The sequence below is a fragment of the Notolabrus celidotus genome, chromosome 8 (assembly GCF_009762535.1).
Source record: "Notolabrus celidotus isolate fNotCel1 chromosome 8, fNotCel1.pri, whole genome shotgun sequence".
Classification (NCBI taxonomy): Eukaryota; Metazoa; Chordata; class Actinopteri; order Labriformes; family Labridae; genus Notolabrus; species Notolabrus celidotus.
Window position 1 is genome coordinate 23,550,859 of NC_048279.1, and position 22,028 is coordinate 23,572,886.

The window sequence follows — 22,028 nt, forward strand, 5'->3', positions numbered from 1 at the left end:
AAAGGGCATATTTTGCCACAAATGAATGCATAATGGATGATTTAAATGTATGCAAACAACACTAGAGCACAGAGACGCAATGTGCCAAGTGGTGCTGTTTTAACTCTTTGTGCCTGGCTTGTGAATTAGATGATGTCTCTTTGGCTCATTCACAGGATAAGCTGTGCATTCCTTTCAGGCCCTGATTCTGCTAAGAGTTTGCAAAGTGTCCAGATTTTTTTGACTGTGGCTATGACACGTCACCCGGTCCGCCTACTTCCACCTACGTAATATTAACCATCTCCGTCCTTCACTCACTCCCCACTTCACTGCCATTCTTGTTCACAGCCTCGTCACCTCCCATTTGGACTATTGCAGCTCCCTTCTGTTTGGCCTCCCCCACAAAACCCTCCATAAACTACAACTGGTTCAAAATTCAGCCCCCCGTATCATCACACACACCGCCTCAATCCATCACATCACACCCATCCTGCAACAGCTCCATTGGCTCTCCATCACAGACCGGATCAACTACAAAATACTTCTCCTCACCTTCAAATCCATACACAACCTCGCCCCTCCATATCTTTCTGACCTCCTCCATACTGCCACACCTGTGACACTCAGATCCTCCTCCTCCATCTCTGCTCTGCTCCCCAGCTCTGGAACTCTCTCCCACCTGACCTCCGTAATACTGACACACTCCCACATTTTAAATCCAAACTCAAAACTCATCTGTTTAAACTGGCTTACTCCATCTGACCACAACTCCACTGTCCATTCACTTAAAACTTTTTAAATTGTATTTTATTTACTGTTTGTTATTTAAACTCTGTTTGTTTTAATGTTGTAAGGTGACCTTGAGTGTCAAGAAAGGCGCCTATAAATAAAATGCATTATTATTTTATTATTATTATGACTTTTGCAGGAGTGGCATGAAGCAGCATGAAGTATGTGAGCACGTATAAAGAAATGAACATCATTCATCAACTCTTTCTATGCTTCTAATCACATCTGCTTTTATTACTTACATTAACACATCCAGCAGATGATATTCTTGTGTATTTTTTTAACTTTAAAAAGTAAAATAGCAGAGTGGTAGTATTAAAGTCTTAGTATCTTTAATCTTGAATGACTTGAAAAGAAGAGGTTTGTCAAAATGTAAAGTAGTAAAAAAGGAAATGTGCCACATTGAAATTAAAAAAGCTTCCACCAGCCTGATGACACACAGACCAAATAGTTTATTTAACAGAGGCCGAACTCTGAAAGGCAAACAGCCTATCATAGTCTAGGATTATGGGATGGCCAAGCTCATTTCAAGGGGGGTCGTGGTCACCCTTGGCCACCCCTGGAGCTGCCCCTGTGTATGTTTGTTAATACTAGCTTAATTTAGCCACTATTACTTACTGGTCATACTAGAAAAAGGAGCGCTATAGCAAAAAAAAAATACCCTGAGAGGATTCCAGGATGAGCAAGGATCAGTTTTATTGAATTGTTTATGGAAATGAATCGTGATTAGTAAGGTAAGTTTGTTATGCCACTTCTTATTCAAAGTTACAAAGTGCTGATGATGACAGAAGAGAGGAAGAATGGAGGAATTTGCAAACAGGTTCCCTTGGTTGTCACAGAGAAAAAAGTGAAGACACACACTTACAAGCAACCATTTGCATAGCAGGACCACATGTGATTACCCGTCTGACTGCATATGCTGAAAGCCCCAGGCGCAATGGTAGACCAAATCTACTGGGAGAAGTGGTCAGCTGACCTGCTCACACAGAGGAGCCAATTAGATGGAAAACCCAGCGCCACAATAAACAGCATTCTCTATGCAAATTACAGACAGAGCTCAGCGTGCTAGAAGACACACAAACACTCAAAAACAAGACTTTTCTCCACTGCTCAGCAGTTACCCCGAGTCTCCCACGGGCCTCAAAGAAAGCCCCTGTGTCACTAATCTTTGTTCTGTATAAAACACACAGCAGGTGTGTGGGTTAAAACCAGGGACATCCCTTCTCTTCAAAGTAATTTATTTATGTTGAAGCCAGCATTCAAAATCCTCTTATGCTATGAAGAGATTACAATTTCAGCTGAAAATCTACATTACCAGCTGGAATTAGCAGTGTCGTTTGGTGTTGCAGTGACAGTGTTTCAGTGCCTATTAAGAAACCCTGGAACCAGAGCCCGGTGAGCCTGATAACACCCAGCGAGGAGGAGAGCTAAACAGAAAGCCCCCTGAATGAAACAGAAGCAAACATGAGGCAGAACAGAGCAAACATGTAGAAGTGCGTAGCGGTAGGAGGCTGTGGCAGGAGATAAGATTCCCAAAGAACTCTCATGGAGAAAACCTGCTGTCTGTCCTTTTCTCCTCTTCCTTCCTTGCACTCTTTGGTTAATCACAAACCTTCTTGCTTCCTTCCTCCCCTGTCCTCTCCCTTCCCTTCACCCTCTCTTCATCCTTTCTATTCGCTCCATCCTCTCTTTAGCTGCTTTGCTGCCCCAAAGAGGAGCTGAGCCACTGATTCCCTGAGCCAGCTGTCATGTTAAAACTTTAATTCCGGCTAAATTTCACACTCAGAGGCTTCATCTTTGGTTGAAGGAACATTAAGAGCGAAGCCTTCAGATCAGATTAAGATACATAATGCATGGAGGGAAAAAAAGGCGGGAGTAGAGAGAAAATGACTTCATTGACTTCATCTAAACATGTCGATGGCGCTCCTTTTATTCCTCCCGCAGGATGGTCACTCACAACAAGAGAGAACATTCTGCAGCTGCTTTAGGCGTACACAAAATCCCTCCAAATGCGCACTTATTCCAACACCAGAGCCACACAAACATATCTAGCCACCCGAACTCCCCTCCATCACTGCCCAAGTACAGTCAACATAATCCCAAACCAACAGACATGCAGCAGCACACACTCACAAATGTAGCACAGAAGGAGCTCATCCTGCACACAAAACCGACATCAGAATAAATCCACTTAAGATCAATAATTCACATTTCTTAAAACGCATTAATTCTCTATAGAAAACCGGGATGCAATTTCCCTCTCTGCTTTGTCGGAAAAGTTTTAGAGCAACCAGACGCTTGGGAAGCCGAGGCATCTCAGATAATGAAGGCGTGCTGTGCTGGAAATGGAACATTTTGGAGAGGACGGGGATAGGAGAGATGTTTAACAGTGAGTGCTATAAATGACTCGGTGAATTTTTGGAGAGCTGTGCATCACTGAGTAACACTATCACTTCACGAGGGATGAGGAGCAGACAGGGTGCATGAGAAAAAGAGGAACGAGGAGGGACAAGAAAAGGGGGAAAGGAAAAGAGGATGGGAGCAACTAAAGGGTAGTGTTCAGAATGTTTTCAGAATCCTGTTAATTGGAAGGCTGATTTCACAGAGCAACAGTCGAGGTGTGGGTTGGAGCCACAAACCTCTCACTGCTGATACAAGTCCTCTTTCAGAGACGCTGCACAAACTGACAGCACAGAAAATTGGAAAGAGGGAGGAAAGGGAAACTCTGCTGTACTTACAGTACCAATTACAGGTGTGTGTGTTTGTGTGCGTGCGTGCGTGCGTGCGTGCGTGTGCGTGCATGTGTCTGTTTGTGTGCGTGCGTGCGTGTGCGTGCATGTGTCTGTTTGTGTGTGTGCTTCTGCATGTCTACAATAGTTCCACTCCCTGCGTTACATCACCGACAACTTGGTGATATAACAGGAAATGGAAGCAAATCTTGTGTTTCTCAGGTAGTGTCTCTCCAAATACTTTGTGCCACAAAGGAGCAAGTAATTAAAAAGCATTAGTTTGAACAGCTTTTGTACTTACAGGTAAATTTAATATTACTCTGAATTCTGAATGGTTTTATGAGTAAGATATCTAAACTGTCTAAATACATGCATCTTTATAAAAAATAATGATAAAATTAATTCTAATGAAAATATTGAATCAATCTCTGCTTGCTGTATTGCTTGGAGCCAATTCTTAACTCAGCCAAAACTGTGTTAAAACTATAACAGTGCAACAGAAATAAACACACCCACGCACACAACTTTTATGTAGCACACAGGGCCATCTTCCATGTCAATTAAAAAGACTTCAGTTGAGATACTTTCTCCCTCAAAGACATCTCACCAGCGGCTCTCTGAACTCACAGGACAGACATTTAATGTATTTTAACCTGCTCGAAGACATAGCTACTGTCAGAATATTTAATATGTCTTTCATTATTCTGACAACTCCATAAAAATAAAAAGTATTATGGTTTCATTAACCGGACAGTTGTTGGTTTGTGTGTTTGAAGTTTAAGATCCTCAGAACGGCATTTTATAGTCTGCCTACTTAGAGAAGTTTACATCTTCTGGCTGATAATCCTCCTTCTCTGATATGTTAGGACAGAACAATTTACACCGGTAGTATTGCTGTTAGAAAGACAACCTACTTTGACCTCAAGGATCCAACCAGCCTTACTGAGTGATGAAGATTGATAAGAGCTGGGAGGAGATGAGGTGTGAGCCATGTAATCTAGGTTGAAGGCAGATTGTATATAGCGATGTCACCCATTGGTTTCTGAAGAGGTGTTATGAAGCCTAAAGGCGGCGGCTGGAAATGTTGGCCGTTTATGTAACTTTCAAGTCAAGTCAAAGTTTATTTATACAGCGCATTTAAAAACAACAAGAGTTGATCAAAGCGTTGTACAAGCATAAACACATCATCAATAAAAATAATGACTTAAAAAAAAAACATTAAAAGCACAATAAGTTACATAATAAGCCAGGGGGAAAAGTGCTAATAACACTTCAGGATGTCACACTCCGGTGTAAAAAGCCATCGCAAACAGATGAGTTAAGGAATGCTTAAAATCTTAAAGGTCCTGGCAGTTCTTATATTGAAAGGCAGTCTGTTCAACAGCGTGGGAGCAGCCACTGCAGAAGCTCTGTCACCTCTAGTACTTAGCCTGGATTTATGATATGAAACATTTTTTGCACGTGGAACTGATTGGTCTGCAATGATGTTTGTTCGATTGTGATAACTTCCCAGGTCAGTTTTGTCTGCCAAACGCAGAAGCATTGCCAAACAATCATATATTACATCGCATTCTATCATGAATGGCACACTTTTTCCATTGTTTTTTGTATTTCTTACAGTTAAATCATCCCATCATCTCCATAGCAGGACAAGGCAAGGCAAGGCAAGGCAGCTTTATTTGTATAGCACATTTCATACACGAGGGCAACTCAATGTGCTTTACATTAAAACATTAAAAGCAGTGGAAACATTCAGACAGGCATAAAAAAAACACAATTAAAATGACAAATTTAATTTAAAGTGAGTTAAAATAATCTAAGATAGGAAGGCAGTGGCAAATAAAAAGTCTTAATCTTGGATTTAAAAGAGGTGAGAGTTGGAGCGGACCTACAGCTTTCAGGGAGTGTGTTCCAGATATGTGGTGCATATTGACTAAACGCTGCTTCACCATGTTTCGTTCTGACTCTCGGGACTGAAAGCAGACCAGTACCTGATGACCTCAGAGGTCGAGGTGGTTCATAAAGTAGCAGCAGATCAGCAATGTATTTTGGGCCTAAACCATTCATGGCTTTATAAACCATCAGCAGGATTTTAATGTCTATTCTCTGACAGACAGGAAGCCAGTGTAGAGATCTAAGAACTGGAGTGATGTGGTCTACTTTTTTGGTCCTTGTTAGGACTCGAGCAGCAGCATTCTGTATGATCTGCAGCAGTCTGATGGACTTTTTAGGGAGTCCTGTAAAGACACCATTACAGTAGTCTAGTCTGCTAAAGATAAATGCATGGACGAGTTTTTCTGCATCCTGCTGAGACATAAGTCCTTTAATCCATGATATATTCTTAAGGTGATAGTAGGCGGACTTTGTAATTGTCTTAATGTGGCTGCTGAAATTAAGGTCTGAGTCTATGATTACACCAAGGTTTCTGGCAAATAGGAAAAGGAACTCTTTTGTCCCTGTTGCAGCTAGCCTGCTTAACGATGCCGCATAGCTGTTGTTTCTATGTTGTTACTATTGTTACTGTTTTGAATGTTTTGATGTTGGTGTGATTTGTTGTACTATTTTGTTTATGTTACCACTGACTGAAAGTCAAATTGCCCCACGGGGATAATAAAGAAACCTTGAACCTTGAACACATATGAGGGCATTATATAAAGGATTTTTCTAAAACTTCTCCCTTTTCAGATATAGTTCCTATCTTTAATACTGACCGGTTCTGACAAGTCCCAGCTAGCTTGAAGAAAGTGAAATAAGAAAGCATGCCAAACAAAAGCTTGGGTCTCAAGAGGTTAATTTCCCTTCATGGAAATCGATAGTTTTTACATTTTGTTGTATTCTCCAAAGGGTGAAAATATCCAAAACAAGCTTTTGAAAGGTGAACCAACTAAAATCAATCAAAGACTGTCAGAGCACGCCAACACAGACCTGAGAGGACGTGGGAAGACAATATAATGAAACAAGCGTATGGGTTCAGGTATAAGATCAGAGAAACCTGGTGTATGTTTGGGATGTTATTCAGTAGATTATTCCATTACACACAACTAGGACTCAGACCAACGACCAGAAATTTAAATCAGATTATAATCCAAGGTTTTAGAGGCAATATTAGTTAAAGATGAATATATTATTTCATAAAATCAAAAAGCACTTATTGCTGTGATCAATGTGGTCTCAGTCTCTGAGTTTGTGAGCTGTTTGTCCTTCCATCCAGACGAGCCCTTGAAGGGATTTACCAGCCAGTTCAGAATTGCTGAACCATGGAGGACTTATCTGAGGAAGAGGAAGAGCAGGAGGAGGATGCTTGCTGTCAGCAACTCTAACTGAAGGTCCCTAAAGGCTTAATCTTTGATAGTAAAAAACAAAACAAAATACCAAATAGTTACCATTGCTATCAGCGCTCCGGTGAGTTGTGGTAATTTCACCTCTGTGTTCAGTGAACTTCAGCAGAAAGTCAAAAGAGATAACTTATACTAAGCAAGTGTTCCTCATGTGGCTGAGTATAAATCAGTGTGTTTATTTACCAGACTTCACCAGTTAGGCTACAGCTGTGAGTAAGAGTGGAGACAACATGTATTAAATATGGCACAGGAGAGCAAAATGCTGAAAAACACAACATGTGAGCTTAGCTGAATGTAGTGTGAAATAAAACTGTCTTATATAGCAGGTGGCCCTGGCTGGATTCCAGCCTGCGGCCCCCTTCCTGCATGGCATTCCCCCACTCTCTCTCCCCCCGAGTTTCCAGCTCTATCCACTGACCTCTCCTCTCTTATAAAAAGGCTAAGATTATGTCAGGTCGATGTGGCTTGTACTAAGTGCAATTAAATATTTGACAAGAAATTCCAGCGGCTGTGGCTCAGAGTCGGTCGTCTATCAATTGGAAGGTTGGTGGTTCGATCCCAGCGCCAACAGTCACATGCCGAAGTGTCGTTGAGCAAGACACTGAACCTCAAATTGCTCCTGCTGTTGTTCAGCAGTGTGTGAATGAGCAGCCTCTACCATCAGTGAGTGAATGGGTGTAAATGGGTGAATGTGACAATTAATGTAAAAGCACCCTGAGTGGTCAGAAAGACTAGAAAAGCGCTATATAAGTACAAGTCCATTTACCATTACCATAATTACACTCAGTAAAATGTGAGTTTTTGTAGGGTACAGCGGTGATAATTTTGGCAGCTATTTGAGATTTCGTTTTCGTCTTTCGATGAAAATGCCTCTTATGACCTCTACAGTTTTAATCTAGCTTTAGTGGATGAAGAAATCCAAACATTTTAGTCTAGTTTTATTCAATAAAATGACATTACATTTAAATCATTACTTTTAGTCAGTATGCTTTCTTTCTTCAAACTAATTCAATTAGAATTTGTGTTTTTCTATCTATCTCTGGTGCAGCAATTCATTTCCATGATTTCAACTGCACAAACTTGCACAACATGACTTGCCCTTATTTTCAAACTATGAAAAATATGGCAGACATTTTAAGAAATACTTTAAAATTGTCTTCTGTCTAATTCTCTGACAAAACAGTTTATCAGAAAAATAAAGACCACGTATTTTCACAATCTTTCATTTAATACCATCAAGTGTACGTTGAAAACATTCTCGTAGGTCAGAAAAAGTATGACAATTTTAATTAACTCAGTTTTTCGAGTCAAGGTTGTATTAAGCCTTTGAATCTGCAATATTTCTCTCTCAACACTTTTGCTTGTGTTATATCTTAGTTGAATAATTTAGCCTACACCCCTGTCAATGTAATGCTGCTGTGTTGTCCTTGCTGATATACGAAAGTAAGGAAAAGTGTGCATTACACACAGATAAAAGTGGTGGTGACACTTTGTCCAAGTTACAAAAAAATACATTCCTTCTGTGGAACTATGGCTATATTTTCTTTGAGCTTGGATAAAAGTGCTATAATCACACACATATGTGTACATTAAGACGGTTGCACTTATAAACAGTCAGTTCAGGACACTTTGATCTGCATGGATGTAGTCTCTGTGATAAGTTTTGAAGCCTATGGACACTGTCGCCATAATTAAAATGCTGACTCAACCTAACTTTTGGCTAGCCTAACAACCTAAAAAGAGGCAAAGAGTTGGAGTTGAAGCAGGCCTTTAGAATCCTAACTAACAGCTATGGTGTGCCTGCTTGTTGGTCGAGTCAGCATACTGTGCAAAACTTATAACCTTATAACCTCAACCTCAATGTCTATTCAGACCAATAGCTTTTTTGTACCAGGCTGTAAACATGTTTATTTTTGCTTTGAATATGTTTTTAATGGGTTTTAATTGGGCTTCCAGTGCTTACAGAGCAAGTTTCGAGTGGACACTGAAGTACCTTCAGTTTTTAGCACTGCCGCCTTCATATTACAATACCAGAGGTATCAACAGCCAAAGAGTGATTGTCTGTTGAAGCTACATCCAAAAAAAGTGTGACATAGTAAAAGTGTGCTAAGCTATAAGCTAGTTCTACATACACAACACATAGCCTCTGCTTCATCATAATACAAAAACTGCTGGCAATAACCCTGCCTCAGTCACTTCTCTGTGCAACTCGTGCCTTGTTCCTTTAAAACAATGTTTGTTTGGACATTCAATAAACCATTTATTTCAAGAAAATATTTTTCTGTTCCCTACACAAACAATAGTGCACAAAGCCCCACCTTCATCAATTGTATCAATGACAGCTGAACTCAGAGAGAGTTTCAACTATCTAGTATTGACTCGGGCCGGACAATAAACTCACCGTGATCAATATCTGTGATTTCTACTCAAGCTGCCCACAAGGACTATGTGTTATCTGCAAATTCTCTACTCCCTTTCTCACCTGTTGTTGGTACTCTGAGAGGCCATGAAACTAACAATACTTCTCTGCTCCACAAATTTCTTTACCATGTTAACTGTCCCCAGCAACAATATTGAATCCATTTAAACTGCTCTGCTTTCAAAATCAGTGAACCTCCCAACCCCCTGTCTTTCATGTCTCAGAGACAGAGCCATTACACAAATCTCACAGATCATGGCACATAACCATTTTAATCCATTTCAAATCTGCTCCCACATGGAGGCATAAATAAGGCATTGAAGCAGGAAAGGGCACTCTATACTGTCCCTCATAGAATTCATGTAACCGCAATTACATATGGACCCATTTATATGCTTGTTTCTGATTGGATGTATATCTTTGTCTTTAGCAAGCAGACATACCGTTAAGATATATCGTTTTGGCCAGAGTCAAGACTCTGTCCTATCAATATTTGTTCTGGATGTGTAATGTTTGCACTGGAAGTCGATCATCTTCTACATTACCTGATGGAACTCTCTCTGGTGCTGCACAGCCCCCACGTCGCCTCCTATGGGCAGCTGCTCTGACAACTCCTCGTCCTTGGCCGTCAGCCATTCTATGATCTCCTGCAGAGAAAGCTGCAGCTTCCCGCTGTTGTCCGAGAAGGCCTCTAGCCGCACCCTGTCAGGACACACATACACAAAAACACACGATTAGTTATGCAAACAGTTACAGTATTCAATAGATTAAAGTGGGTCACTGCCTCTCACATTCCAACATTTCAACAAGGTATTTAGAGTAGAACTGAATACTTCATTAAAATATTTCAATATTTTGCTTCAAAGCTGCAAGTGTCAATGATGAACGCTGATAGAGAACCTACAATCACTGTAATTTGGTCAGGTCAGTGACATTTTGCAGTTCACTAAGGGAGGTTAATACTATAATGATCATGTCTTTTATATCAAATATTGTGTCTGATTCTTGGGTTATTGCTGCTGACCTGAATGGCCTCTTATGTCTCCATTTAGTTAGTTAAGTTTGGACAGCTATGTTCATCTGTAGGTGTGTTGTAGAAATCGGAAGATATTTGAAAGCCTTTATCGGCCATGTGAAGGTCAGTACTTAGCTTGGAAACAATGGGAAGAATTGTGTTGAATCTTTCTTGAGTCTTGCCTTTGATGTTACTTTTCAAAATTTTGTATTTACAGCTGGGTTTTGGCAATGTGGTTTTTCAAACCTGCATTGGTTTTGATAAATGAAATAACTCCCCCTGGAAATCCAAACATAGCTAAAAAGGCGCAAAGCAGCATTGTTAGTTTTAACAGATGGATACATTAAATGAATCCATGGTGACCGACATTTATTTCTTCTTTTAAAAAGCAAAATCCAACTATGAATAAATACAGTTGTAAGCATACCACATTTTAATTCTTGTTTGTTCTGTACAAACCTTGTAGTTTTGCTTGTTCATATTTGGTATGAAACCCCTTCTTTACATAGTGCTCCAGAAATAGTATATTTATAACTTAATTTTGTGTGTTAAGACGTTACGGTCGCACATTATCCGTGAGAAAGCTGCTCTTGAATTATGCTATACCAGAGTTAAGATAATGTTTGTATTTCTGTCCTGCTATTAATTGGATTCTGGGAAGTTGACACTTACAGTGACCCAGTCAAAGGGATAGAAAAAAAGTTTGATTTAAAATTTGTTTCAAATAGTCTTATCTGACTCTACCATATACATCGTACTTCTAAGTCCAGGTCTTTCTAACTAACATTGCAACATATAAGTAATGCAGATTTATAATTTGCAAGTCAACACTGATCCTCCACTGGTAAGGATGCAAAGCAAAAAATAGTGCGCTCAGAAGCGTGTGCATCCAAGCCGAACAGTGCATTTCCGCCTTGTTGTCAGTTACAGCAGATACTCTATCTTTTGGCACATGTCAGACAGAGTGAGGCACACAGAGTCACAGGTTAGTCCTGCTGCAGGTTTACTGGAGTGAATCAGGAACAAATAACAGAATATTTATTTGCTAGCCACCTGCCAGCAGCTTGAGAGACGTCTGAGGGAACCACTGTTGAGTATCAGTGGCACAGCTGGCACTGAGGCGGTTGGAAGGGGGGCTGGGGGGAGGACAGTGGGAAAGCGTCCCAGTACTTCAATTACACAGCAGAAGCCAGCACTCAAATATATTATTCCTGCACATCACAATTTTCCAGCAGTGTCACATCAGAGATGGTGAGTGGGAGCAAGAAAAAGAGCCAGAATGAGAAACAGACAGACTGAGAGTCACTGCTGACTACTGTAAATGAGGGGGAGCAGTGCTAAAATGTGATTGAACTGATACTCAGATGAAAGCCAAAGTAGAGTCAGACAAACATTTTACAGGATTTTATTGTTTTGAAAATGTTTAACTTCATTCGAACTGTGAATTCTTGGCATATGGGATTTACATGCCGTTCTATGCACAAGAAGGCTATTCTTCCCACTTATATCTTTTCGTATCTTTTCCTTTTATGGTTTCAAATAAAGTGGATTTGACTGCAGGTCAGGAAACAACAGAAAAAAAACAATTTGGACTTTAGACATTTTAAACTCTCACAACCACAGCTAGCTCTCTATCAAACTTCCTTAAACTCTACCATGAAGACAAAAACACTCAGACAGAATTATCGCGCCAACCAGTCACCATTTTGAAAAAACAGAGTCACGCGCTCCAGTTAGAAGTACTTCCGGTTGAGTGTTGTCCGTTTCAAAATAAAATAAAAAATACATAGTTTCCAAAATTATTTGCAAATGTTTTATATGAGAAGCTTTGATTTATTTTCTGAGATACCTCTCATGAATATCAAGTAAACAAATTCCTTTAGGTTAAAAATTGATTGTGTTTATAGTTTTATAGTTGTGTTTTTTAGTCCTTTCTTTAGTCTTCTAACCACTCGAAGGACTTTCACATTACATGTCACATTCATCAATTCACACCACATTCGCACACTGATGGCTGAAGCTGCTATGCAAAGCAGTGTTTTCTAACCCCATTCACACATCGATTGCACAGCACCAGGGGCAGTTTTGGGGTTAAGTGTCTTGCCCAAGGACACTTTGGCATGTGGACAGCAGGACCTGGAATAGACCTTGCAATTGAGAGACAACTGCCTCTACCACTGAGCCACAGATGCCCCAATGGACTTGTGCATCCCAAAGATGTCTGCTTATTTTGGCTACCAGTGTTTGATAATCAGACTGCCGACACTTAAAAAGGCCAAAAGGGTGTATTTTAAATACAGATTGTCACATTGTAAAATGTGTAAAAGAACAAGGGGTATAGTTCCTGTGCAAAGCACTGTGCATATCACCAAAGAGAGCAAGAAAATCCTCAGCCATTATGACCTGACCTGAACCATTAGCATGCTGCCATTAGCGGTGTCGCATTAGTGCCAGAAAAAAGAACCGAGGAGCAATTTCCTTCAAAGTGAATTTGGTTTAGATGAGTTCTGACACTTGAGGGATTACGTATCACTTCAGGGATGCTGGTTTCAGAAAGGCATATGGGAAAATCTTTGAAACCTGAAAGAGGGAGAAAGAGGGATAGGTGAAATCAAGCTTGTAAGTGCACATTTCAGAAGTGATAGCCCTCTCTGTTAAACCCCCAGTCAGGAAACTTGTGTGAGACCAGCAGACCATGCTGTCCCCTTAGCCTGTTGTTGCCCCTTCAGCTCAGCCTGTTGTGGTAATTGAATCAGAGGAACAGTTTTTTCTTTAGCTTTTCCAGAACAGGCGTGAACACACACACACACACACACACACACACACACACACACACACACACACACACACACACACACACAAATACAACACACATACAGCTTGAATGTTTCTGACTCAAATCAGAGCCAGCCCCGGCCTCTGCTGTGTCTAAGTAAGGTTGTCCATCAAAAGACGACCCTGGCACTTTTGCAAAGAAGTTTCAAATGCTTCAAACCACACAGACGACCTCTCTCTGTTTCACACCCTTATGGAGAGACATGCCCAAATAAACACACACACACACACATCTCACAGTACACTCACCCATCACTGCTGCTTCCATTACACACATAGAGGGCGAGACAAATAGAGCGCTGCCTGAGCTGTAATGGAACCGTCGTCACATGGTGGGCGCTGCCAAGAACAACTCTCGCCCTGCTAAGCTGAAGGGGAGCCAGGATAAAGGTTTGCCAGTATGAGAGGCTGACTGATGCTTTTCTATCTACAGTGGCAGAGTCGTGATATCATTTTTAAAGATACATTTTTGGTGAATTTCTGATGCCTTTAATTAGAGAAGCCTAGAGCTATGGGTTTGTTTGTGTCAAGACCAAAACAGTTAACGGATAGTTACTTATTACGTGTTATTTCTTAGAAGACCAATTTGAGTCAAAGAGCACAAACCGAATATTAATAAAGTTTGAGAAAAAACAGTTCTAAACACAACACTTTCAAATCTTCACCTTTGATTTTCATTTAGAGCTGTGCTTTCAGCCATCCCTCAAATGTAATGCAATATTCAGTCTCTTTTAGCTCTGTGTTGGTCTTACTTACACCCCTTTAGCTGCCTAATTTTACTCGTTTTCTCTGGAGGTCATTTTGGGTTAAATAAGTATGTTTAAGTTTTTGTTAGCATTTGTTAAGTCAGTAGTTAGTAGTTGTATTACATTATATGCATATTGTTACGATCATTTATAACATTGAACAAAATAGCATACAGGTATGTTTCATTGGTGGTTCACACTAAGGACCACTAGCAATACAAGAAGATGGACATATGACAGCGACCCGAAAGCGGAGCCAAAAAATATGTTGTGCTATAAACTGTGCCAGTTGAGAAATCTTAGCCATTTATCTGTTAGTTAAATATGTGCTTTGATTGATGAAAGGGGGATTGCAATTCAGCAGACCTACCAGCTGATACCTAGTGCTCAAAAAACCTAACTGACGCCCACTTCACACAGGAAGTGTGTTGGCTGTATGACGGCTAAAGCTTATGCCATTACAGCATTCACAAAAGCTCCATGCTGCTGGCGTGAGATGTTGCTGTCAGCCTTATCTCTCCCATAAGATTTACCCAGAATGAGCCCATAAACTATCTACTATTCAAATTTCTTGGCTTGTTTGTGTTGAAACAGGTACTAAAATACACCAACTTAGCAGAGACAGGGGCAAAGAGATAGATGTGGAGTAATGGGAGATTGCACAAGAGGAAACATATCTCGTAACTTATCTAATAATTAATATTGCTTATCTGCAGCCAATGTGATATGACAACTTTCTAACAAAAGTTCAGAAGCACACTAAGAAAGAGCTTTGCAAGTGACTTAATTTAGCAAATAACTGTCCTGGATGCAACTACAGAAAAAAAGTATTGTGTGAAAACAAGGAGAGTCTCTCCACAGGAAGGACAGGTTGAGGTTTTGCCTTGAAAATCATCCTGTAAGTGCTTCCATATTATCACTTGACATAAGTATAGCTGATATGGCTAGCGGAAAGAATAGGCAAGCCTTCTATTCTCTAGATTTTGGCGTGTGAGATGAACATGAAAAGCACGTGAGGACTAACGCAGGTTGTCTGAACCGTCTAATCTGTTAACATTCATGCTTAAATGAAAATCAAGCCATTCGGCAGCCACCATGCAGCCGACACACTTTCTGTTTGAAGCAGGTTTGATATGTCAGAGCCTGCCACTGAAGTATTTTTGGCCTCACTTTTTGCAAACAGGAGAAGGGGAAGACATGTTGTATATCTTGATATTCAGTCAATGGTGGAGACAAAAACAGAGCTAGAAGAGATCAAGATGGAGTCTTCTGCTATGTTTGCTCTCATATTAGATGCAATGCTTTTGAAAGTATCATGGATGTTTAATGTAAAGATTGATGTATTGCTTAGCTGCAAAATAGGACTTTGGCCTATTCACTGCATGTATGTAATTTGAAAGCCTAAAAGCTGTAATATTTGTATGCTATGTGATGAGAGTGGTTCCTATATCAGGTGCTTAATGCCAGGCAACAGTCATGAATGTGGGATGCTGTTTGACATGTAAGACACATTCAACATACAGATCAATTTGTTTAAATGCCAAAGAACAGCTCCAAGCCGAAAATACACCCAATCTCTCCAAGGAACACATAATGAGATTTACACTGAGATCTGCTGTCAAAATAACAGGTATTGTGGTAATGAAGATCATGCCACTGGATTAGCTTCAAGCTAAGGATTCAAATGAGAGAGAGAGAGCAACCTTTGTTATGAATGTAAATACACAAATACAAGCTGGGGTACCTATCAGCCTCCATGTGTCCTTGAGCTGTGGATAGGAATCCTAATCACAACGGTGTGGGTGTAAATATTAAATTTTGTGTCTGTTTAGCAAACCTTGAGTTTTGTGTTCAGTGTAACTAAATGTTGGGAAACTCTTTTGCATATTAATAACTGGTGTAAGCTCACATTTCTTGACAGTTAACATCCAAAGTAAATAACATGGTCAAATAGAAATCAAACTCCCCAATCAGTCGGAGAGATAACAGAGGGAGGCTTAGTGCTTGGTGCTATTATTAATTAATGCGGAGGAGATCGAGCAAGCGACTGTGTTGCCTCAGGGTGCAGAGAAGCTTTGAGCACAGCCCTGTCTCTGCCTCTTTTCTTTCTTTCCTCTCTCTCTCTCTCTCTCTCTCTCTCTCTCTCTCTCTCTCTCTGTGCCTCTGTCACTCTCTCTCAATTGCAGGCATGTTGCGAAAGCTGGCAAAAAGTGCAGGGGTGTGTGATAGGCCACTTTGACATTACATCACAATATTTAGATGAAAGAGTGAAAGTTCAAAGATCCGTACGTATTTTTTTGTAAATCTCAGAGGATGCCTCGCTGTGTATATATTCTTAAGTGAAGCCTGATGAAGATGTAACACATTAAATGTGTCATGTTGTCACTTTGTTAGTTTATTAAGATGAAGTTCAGGTTTGGGTAACTTGACAGCCAAGCTTTCTAGTATTGCACTTCACTGATTTTAAGTGTGTTGGTTTGCACGGTTGCATTGCGTTGTGTAACCACAGCATGGAGGTGCATAGAAATTGGAGAACTCTTATCATGTATTAGCACATTAAGTTGAAACAACAACTGCATCCACAAGTAGTGGGTCTGACTCTGCATTGAGGTGTGTGAAAAGTGAAGGCACACTTCAAGAGATAGTCTTTGAAACATTTATTCTTCAACCACCAAAACAGAATTTTCACATAGGTTATCAGGAAAATAAAAGTATCTGAAGTGCAGCAAATGCAGTAAGTCAAATAAAATAAAACTCTTTCCACTAAGAGAAAGTCTCAAACTTTTAATATCGAACATTTTATCACTGAAACTTATATATAGAAAACCCAATAATGGATAGACACTGTTTCTAAGATATGCTAGCTGTGTTAGCAAAAATGTTAACCTGCTACATCAAAATAAGTTTGAACCCATTGTATATAAATCCAATTTCATTCTAGTATAATCTAATTTGAAGGTTTTTTCTGTAAAACATGAAAATAATCTTCTTGTCAGTTATGCAATTGTGACTGTCAAAATGCTGAAAAATGTCATGTTGATCTACAAACCAGTCTTTCTTGCTTGCGGATCTGTTTCAAACACATCAAGAGGAATGAGATATAAGGTGTAGCAAGAAAATTAACCGATCAGCCAATTGGCTAATATGTAACCAAATCTTGGGCTCAAATGAAACTTATTCGTAGTACTCTACAAAAAAACCTCAGTTCAATAAGTCAGCATAGGACACCTTAGACCCAATGACTCTCCCTTGGAGGGCTGTAATCTTTCACCTACTGAGGATGTTGGGGTTTTGCACAAAATAAATGCAGCCCAGATTGTAGGGCTGATGCAGTCTAGTCTCAGAGAGCAGCAGTAGGTAGATGCAATATTTTAACTTGGGCATAAATAAATTATGTTCCGTAATTGCTGTAAACTGCAAACAGCATTTTCATGTTTTCCCAGCCTTTTCCCCGGTTTCTCCCTTTTTCTGCTTCCCTTTTTGATTTCCTGCACTGTAGGGGTAGAGTGTGTCGTGTCTGGTGCATTCAGAGACCTCTCTCTTGGTGGAAGAGTTTTAGTGTCTTGCCTGGAGCATCTCTTCCAACAGCCATCAAACTGAGATTTGTGGGATACACATTTGATGAGTAACAAAAGCCACTGGGGCTGTTTCCCCACAAATGGAAATGATGTAGATGTTTGAAGATTTACAGCAGCTGATGCAACAAAATCTGTACTGCCGTACATGTCAATTTTACATGCTTGTACCTCTGAATGAAAACAAATAAATAAATGAATAAACACATACATTTATAAAACAGCAAACGTAAAAATCCAAAAACGAAAATCATGCCAAAAAAAGGTATGAGGATGTTTCTTTTTTCCAAATCAGACTCTGAGAGCGGAAATGGGTTGAAGCTGCTAATAGCACCAGGTCCAGGCTGCTCTGGTTTTATGTCTGATTGTTGAGATGTGCTGTCAGCATCTGTTCTCTCTGCTGCACAGTAAGGTTATTATCGTTAATGAAATGAACAAAATAACGAAAACGAGAAGTGGAAAAACATTTTCGTTAACTTTACTTCAGTTGGCACAGTCGCACAAGCAAGCATGCATTCACACCAAGCGGCAACCTCCGGTCTCAAACTATGAAGCCCATGCGGAAGTGTTATAAACTGCAGTTCATCAAGAATCCACTTGAGGCTGGCTGCAGAAACACCGGAAACCACATAGACACCAATTCAAAAAGATGATCTTTACAACATTAATAAACATGTTCACAGCCTGGTTCAAAAAACGGCTCGGCTCTACGTAGCTAATTTCTCTATCAGCACACACTGTATTGGGGGGTGAATATTTTTCTAACAACGGTTCAGAAGATATTAAGATTTCTAGTTTTTGCCCAAATAAGGACATGACTGACAGATGGGAACATGTAGCTGTTGTCTAGCAGGCTCAAACCCAGGCTCTTTACATCACACTTTGACTGGTTGAGTTCCGCATTGCCAATATATCTCCAGCCGACGATTGGCTTCAAAACAGCGTACAGGAACAGATGGATGACGTCAAGGATACTACGTGCAGTATGTATACAGCCTATAGTCCACAATTTACCTGCTAGCAGAGCGATAATGGCAGCAAAAGTTGGGAGAAAGCGGCAGAAGCCCATTTGGGATTACTTTGAATATGACTGTCTTTGATAGGAGTGAGTGCCTTGCAGTGGAAGGTGATAAAATATGCGGAACATTTCTCAAGGGTAAAAATCCTCAAAAAGATGGTGCGGTGAATGGGAAATATAAACTTATCACCAGTTTGTTGTAAAGTTGATTCATGACAGATGTCATACATATACATTTTACAACTTATATATTAAAGTTTCCACCTCTGGATGGATTCACCGTGCCCCAGACCATCTCCACTTGTGTGGAAAAGTGTACCTACATTAAGTTGTGGTTAAGACATAGGCAACCAGCAATGGAAGATTTAACCCCTGATTTTATCAATAAATGTAATGTCAAAGTGATATTAAGAGACTGCATATAAATATATATTATTTTATACAGAGGTGAGTTTGCTGTCATAATCACTGGAACGTTGGAGTGCAACAACAAAAATTTCCCTCCAACTGCCTGTGGCTATTAATGCAGGTGCTTTAGGGATTAAAAGGTTTGCTTTGAAGTTCATTTGTACAGAAAGACGCCAATTTTGACCAAAATGAATTCATCTGGCAAATAGCACCTGTACACAGAGACGCTATTTGTTCTGCAGCACAGTTTGTGGAGCATATAACACTTTGTGTGTGCTTGTGAATTAGACTTTGTGAATCCTTTTGTCTCACTGGGACAGGTTCAGCGGGCTACGCAAACCTTTTTTGAACCAGCCCCAGAGTGACGCTTTTAACTTTCAACTTTAAAAGCTAAAATAAAAAATAAAACTAATGTATCTGTTCTTGGTTTTGGTTGATCACACAGTTTCTTCTTTTGCAAACAGATTATGATGATTTTTTTTCATTAAAAAAAAATCTTGACCTGTATAGCTTTAAGTGGAGAACTAAGATTTTCTTGATATGAGAAAGCTTGAGCTTGTTTATATCAGAGTGACTCACTGTTATAATTAGCCCACATACACTGATACCCACAGTGAATCATCAACTTTTCCAGATCTTACTCATACATACTCATAAAATAGTTTACAGATAAAGAACCTCTTCTGAGCAGCTTCTGTAAAAAATAAAGATGTTTCTATTGGGATCACATAAATCTATAGAAATGTCCTACAGTGAATACAAACATGGCGTTTTGCTGAAAGCAATCATTCTTTGTGTTCCTATGTCAACACCTGCTACACTTTACAAAAATATGTGAGTAGATTTTTTTCCCCAAGGTAATTGTTCTGTCAGATGCAAATGTCAACATGAAGATGTGCGGAAACAGTGTTTGGTTCAACACCACACTGTCAAGGACTCATGATGCAACATAAGTGTAGTATGCTATTGAGAAAGAGTCTGTAGATGTATTGCAAGAAGTGTTTTGGTAAGCAAGGTCAGAGAAAATAATAGAACACGATAAATAAGAAACACGAGACCTAAGCTGAATGGGTCATATTGACTACACCCCTCCTCTTTACTTACCGGAGTGCTTTGTGTTTCATATAAAAGTGTGTGTGCGGATAATAAACACATGATTGTATTGCTCAGGATTGGTTCCTGTTGTGTCCAAGTGTCACTGTTTTTCATCAGAATCAGTATTGCTTTTATAGCATGTTTAAATAAGTGTATGTTTTTGTTCATGGGGATATAGATCCGCATTTTTATCACCATTTTGTTTGAGAGCGTGTGCTGAATTATTGTACCAACTCAGTTCCTCCCTCGTGGTGGTAATATATCGAGTTATGAAATAAAAACACCCCGCAGACAGAGAACGAGGACTCTCTGCTATCATTTGTTACAATAGATGCACCTGCCTTTGTTTGGCTTGGAATCATTGTTGAAATAAATATCAATATTTTCTCAAGCAATACAATGAAGAGTTTTGTCAGTCAGTTGTGAGGAATGATGTGTTAGGACAGAATTATAGAGGAAAAAACTGCTACAAATAACAGTGTTAGCCTATGTCGTCTGAAGCTTATCTGTAGTGTCTGTATGTTAAAGCACATTTATTTTCTAACAAAGACTTGATCAGTTTTGAAAGGCACAGATGAATGGTGTCACCATCTAAGGGGCCATATGATCAGAAAATGCTTCATTGTGTGGAGAAGGGACAAACAAAGTGTGGTGTTTAATTTGTTGTTTCATTGAGGAATCCCTTAAAAGAACTGTAAGGCATTTTAACAGATTTTTAAACAGCTTCGGTCTTATAATGATGTCGGTTTGTCACCAACAAATTAAAATCAGTGACTGATTTTGAGACGATATCCAGTATTCATCTGTAAATGTCTGTTTAGAACTCTACTGGTAGAGCTTGGCAGTGAGAATAAAGATAAAAAGCAGGTAGAGGGTTTTTACATAATTCTCTTCCTACATATTTCTGTGTATCTTGGCTAGTACTGGAGTAGTATTGGCAGAAAAACATACGTTTCTGTTGAAGTATTGATTTAGGCAGAGAGTGCGTATGGTGGAGAACTTGGTGATGGTCCTGGTCTGGAGTATTTGGCCTGTGCAGGGCTGAGGTGAAGCAGATGTGTGACAAGACAGCGATGAGGGTGTCCTCGTCTTTTGATATCTGAGATCAGCCTCTCACAGTATCATGGTGTATGGAGACTGACACTTGCACTGCAATGTACAGTACGATAAGACCCTATATGCCTGGCATGCAATGTTACGGAGAGGCCTGCTTTTTGTGCAGCTGCTGCTGATTTAAGTGAAAGTTAACTTTGATTGTACTAAATTTTATATTCAACACAGACGGTTTGAGAGAGAACCTTGACAAGGAGCTAATAGGTTTTTAAATTGTTTAGTTAACTTGAAAATGGGTGTTTACTTATTGGAGAGTTTTTTAGGACTATACTGAAAGAAACACGGTTCAGTTTGTTGGACACTAATATCTCAAAATAAACATTTGTTGATACAATAGCTGGGATAATAGCAGCTAAAGCCTCCCCCTTTCTGAATACAGACCCCCTCTTTACAAACTTAGGAAAAATAATGATCAGAGCTTGCATTGTTCTTGTATCTGCTGCTATTAGTTTTACTATTAAAGCAATTAGAAGAACGACAGTGAAAAGGGAGAATCTTAACATATTCAGTTTTTTTCTCTAGTAACTTGTTTGAAAAGCTGCTCTTTTATTTTCCTCTTTATTTATTTCTTATGACTTAACACAACGTAGAAGGTTTTCTTTGACTTTGTTTAACCCTGTTACTCAGTAGTAGTTGTTTTTTTCTGTCTTTGCCGGACTTACAGGTATTCAAATACATCTACAAAGCTTTACGTATGTGTTTGATTCTGGTGTCATTGTGTTTTGACAGTCATTTGTGATGATAGCATGATTTTGCCACACTTCACCATGGGAACTGTACTGTCTTGTCATATTGTTGTTGACCTGTAATTTAGCACAACACCAACAGGGTGGGTGTTTATTGTTTATTTATTTATTTTATGTATGTTTTATGTATGTATTCTTGTACAGACCGTGACAGCACATTTCCTTATTACGGACAAATAAAGATCTATCTATCTAAACTGGTTGAATGTTGCTGTGTTTGAAA

General features: G+C 39.6%; 1 protein-coding gene across 2 annotated transcripts in view; it reads right to left on the reverse strand.

Annotated features, from left to right (window-relative positions):
- drp2 (dystrophin related protein 2) overlaps positions 1-22,028 on the reverse strand; it is a 185,029-nt gene that overhangs the window by 56,391 nt on the left and 106,610 nt on the right. For both annotated transcript variants that reach the window (XR_004632101.1, XM_034689687.1), the window contains exon 4: positions 9,800-9,956. Coding sequence is in view for 1 of the 2 variants with exons in the window: in XM_034689687.1 (XP_034545578.1) it covers positions 9,800-9,956 (157 nt within the window). In the remaining variant the exon portion in view is untranslated. The remainder of the gene's footprint in view (positions 1-9,799; positions 9,957-22,028) is intronic.